Here is a 2,281-nt window from a genome sequence, read left to right as displayed (position 1 = left end):
GAGATTGTACACATAATTTCTCATTTCCGTTTCTGTATTCTAACTCATTACATTAGTGGGAAATTGAGTTAGAAGGGTGGTGTTGATGATAAGAAAAATCATGTTTGGGCCATTAACACAGTTGAGAAAATGAACACTGTCAGGTACTGTACTCCTACTCCACTGTCTGTGTCATAACCACTACATTAGCCATGATTATTTTTCTCCACACCACCACTGTCTGATAAGCAAACACTGTTCGAGTGTGCATGTGCGTGTGTGTTTGTGTGCGTGTGTAGTATGTAACGGGGTGTCAAGTGACGAGCGTTTGTTGTTGTTGCTGCTGCTGCCATTGGATGTCCGGGTCACAGCTGATGAACAGCTTAACATTGTCGGTGAGTGAGTCTGACGGGCCCTCAGAAAACGTATCTAGGTCGTTCAGTGGTGTGGCCTCCCCGGCGCCGCATAGTAGTGCGAACAGGTCCGAGTCCTGGGCCACCTGCTGCTGCTGCGGCTGCGGCTTACTGGGGAAGCCATCAGCATCGACATGGGTGACCTCTAGTTGTTGGGACTTGTGTTCCTCACCAAAGATGCTGGAGAGGACCCAGGCGCAGGTGTCCTGGGGGGCGTTGCCGTCCAGAATGTCCTGCAGGGACCTGATATAGGCTGAGGCCAGCCTCAGGGTGGCGATCTTAGTCATGTCGGTGGCCGCCCGGCGTTGGCATACCCACCAGGGCAGCATGCCACGCAGGCTTTCTAAGGCATTGTTGATCTGCCGCATGCGACATCTCTCTCGGGCGTTGGCGGTCTTCCTGCGGTACCTGGACAACGGCGGTGTACGCGGCTTATGATCCAGGACATCCTGCAGGCTCCAGTCAGGGTCACACAAGTAGCGTGACTTAAGTGACCTGGGTCTCAGCTGGTACTTGACAGCACACACCCTTGGGCGCCTACAGCCCACGCCCACCCGACCCTGACCTTGGTGCCTGCTGTCCTGGTGATCCCTGTTCTGGTGTTTGTTGTCGTAAAGATGACTTTGATGATGCTTGCCATCGTAGTGGTCGCTTTCGTGGAGTTTGTTGCCATGGTGGTTGCTGTCGTAATGGTCGCTCTTCCTGTCACCAGAAGTCGATCCGCAGGTGTCACTTCGGTTGTTGTTACTGTCCACTGCATCACCAGCCAGCAAGGTGGTTGTACCTCCGTCTAGGCACTCCATCCGTGGCCTCTTTGATGGAATCATTGTTACGTCGCTACACCTTCACCAGCCTCTACCTATCGATATATCAGTACTGGTACCTCATTATCTTTACATTTTTTCTGGTGTCTCACTTGTCTTTAAACTCAACTGGTATCTCACTATTTTGAAACGCAATTGCTACCAGTACCTTCAAAACAAACAGCACTTTAGTTCATGGAGACATTTATTCTTTTTCTGCAATTTGTCCTCCATAAGAAATCTGCGTCCCTTAGAAGGTCATGCTGGAGAAAATACGTGCATCACTTCCAAGTGGCTATCTCATTCCTTGCACCGCATTAATCTCACAAGGCGCGGAGAAGTTTAATGGCCACGTGGCTAAAAGTTTAGAAGTATGTGCTGGATTCATTAAGTAAATATCTGATACGCCCAGAGTCGACAGACAAATATAAAATATGATTAGCCACGTGCGCTTTTATGTCTAAAATTTAATACTAAATCAGTACTGTATGACTAAGAATGTAGAATTAAATGCTAGATACGCTCACAGTTCTGAGGTATATAACAGACAAATGCACCAAAAGTTCAAAATTTATCCAACAGAAGACGGAGTGAAAACAGTCCAAGTGTGATGTGATCGGATGGAGGAGAAGAGCGTACTTCCTCACCCAACCAGCTCTTCCACCACACTGACCGCCTACACCAGCCTCCCGCCTCACAGCTCCACCCTTCCCTCTCTCCTATGTGCCACTTCTTCACCTCTCCCCTGATGAGCTGTTTCTCTCGGTACTTAAATCTTCTACTTATGCACTCTGCTTGATCATTTCCCAGCAATTATGGGGTTCTTTACTGTCTGTTCAATTTTTCGATCTTATGTTGATTTTCTTGCACCGATTGTAATGTTGCACAGGGTCGTAATCTCGTGGGCTGACTCTGGAAATTCAATACCCCTTCCATGCCAGTTTGATTCTATATATGGCACAGTAATCGAGGCAGTTTCTTAACTTCTAGACCTGGGGAGAACTCTCAGTGGCGAGTAGCATCAGCTTGCACGGCCCTACCTGCTTACAGCAATCATTCTCTTTTCTTATGGGTTAATTCTCGTCT

General features: G+C 48.2%; 1 protein-coding gene across 1 annotated transcript; it reads right to left on the bottom strand.

Moving 5' to 3' along the window:
* Nucleotides 1-292: 292 nt before the first annotated feature.
* LOC145393360 (uncharacterized) lies at nucleotides 293-1,219 on the bottom strand. Its single transcript, XM_080267459.1, has one exon. It carries the CDS (start codon nucleotides 1,217-1,219, stop codon nucleotides 293-295), a length of 927 nt encoding a protein of 308 aa, XP_080123585.1.
* Nucleotides 1,220-2,281: the final 1,062 nt, after the last annotated feature.

The sequence above is a fragment of the Coenobita brevimanus genome, chromosome 24 (assembly GCF_032717465.1).
Source record: "Coenobita brevimanus isolate Jiangsu-jjx chromosome 24, ASM3271746v2, whole genome shotgun sequence".
In the NCBI taxonomy this organism is placed as follows: Eukaryota; Metazoa; Arthropoda; class Malacostraca; order Decapoda; family Coenobitidae; genus Coenobita; species Coenobita brevimanus.
The sequence above is the reverse complement of the archived record's forward strand: the minus strand, read 5'-3'. Positions and strand labels throughout refer to the sequence as shown.

What these genes read in the sequence shown, in the direction of transcription:
- LOC145393360 (XM_080267459.1), bottom strand. Translation starts at nt 1,219, where the DNA reads ATGATTCCATCAAAGAGGCCACGGATGGAGTGCCTAGACGGAGGTACA.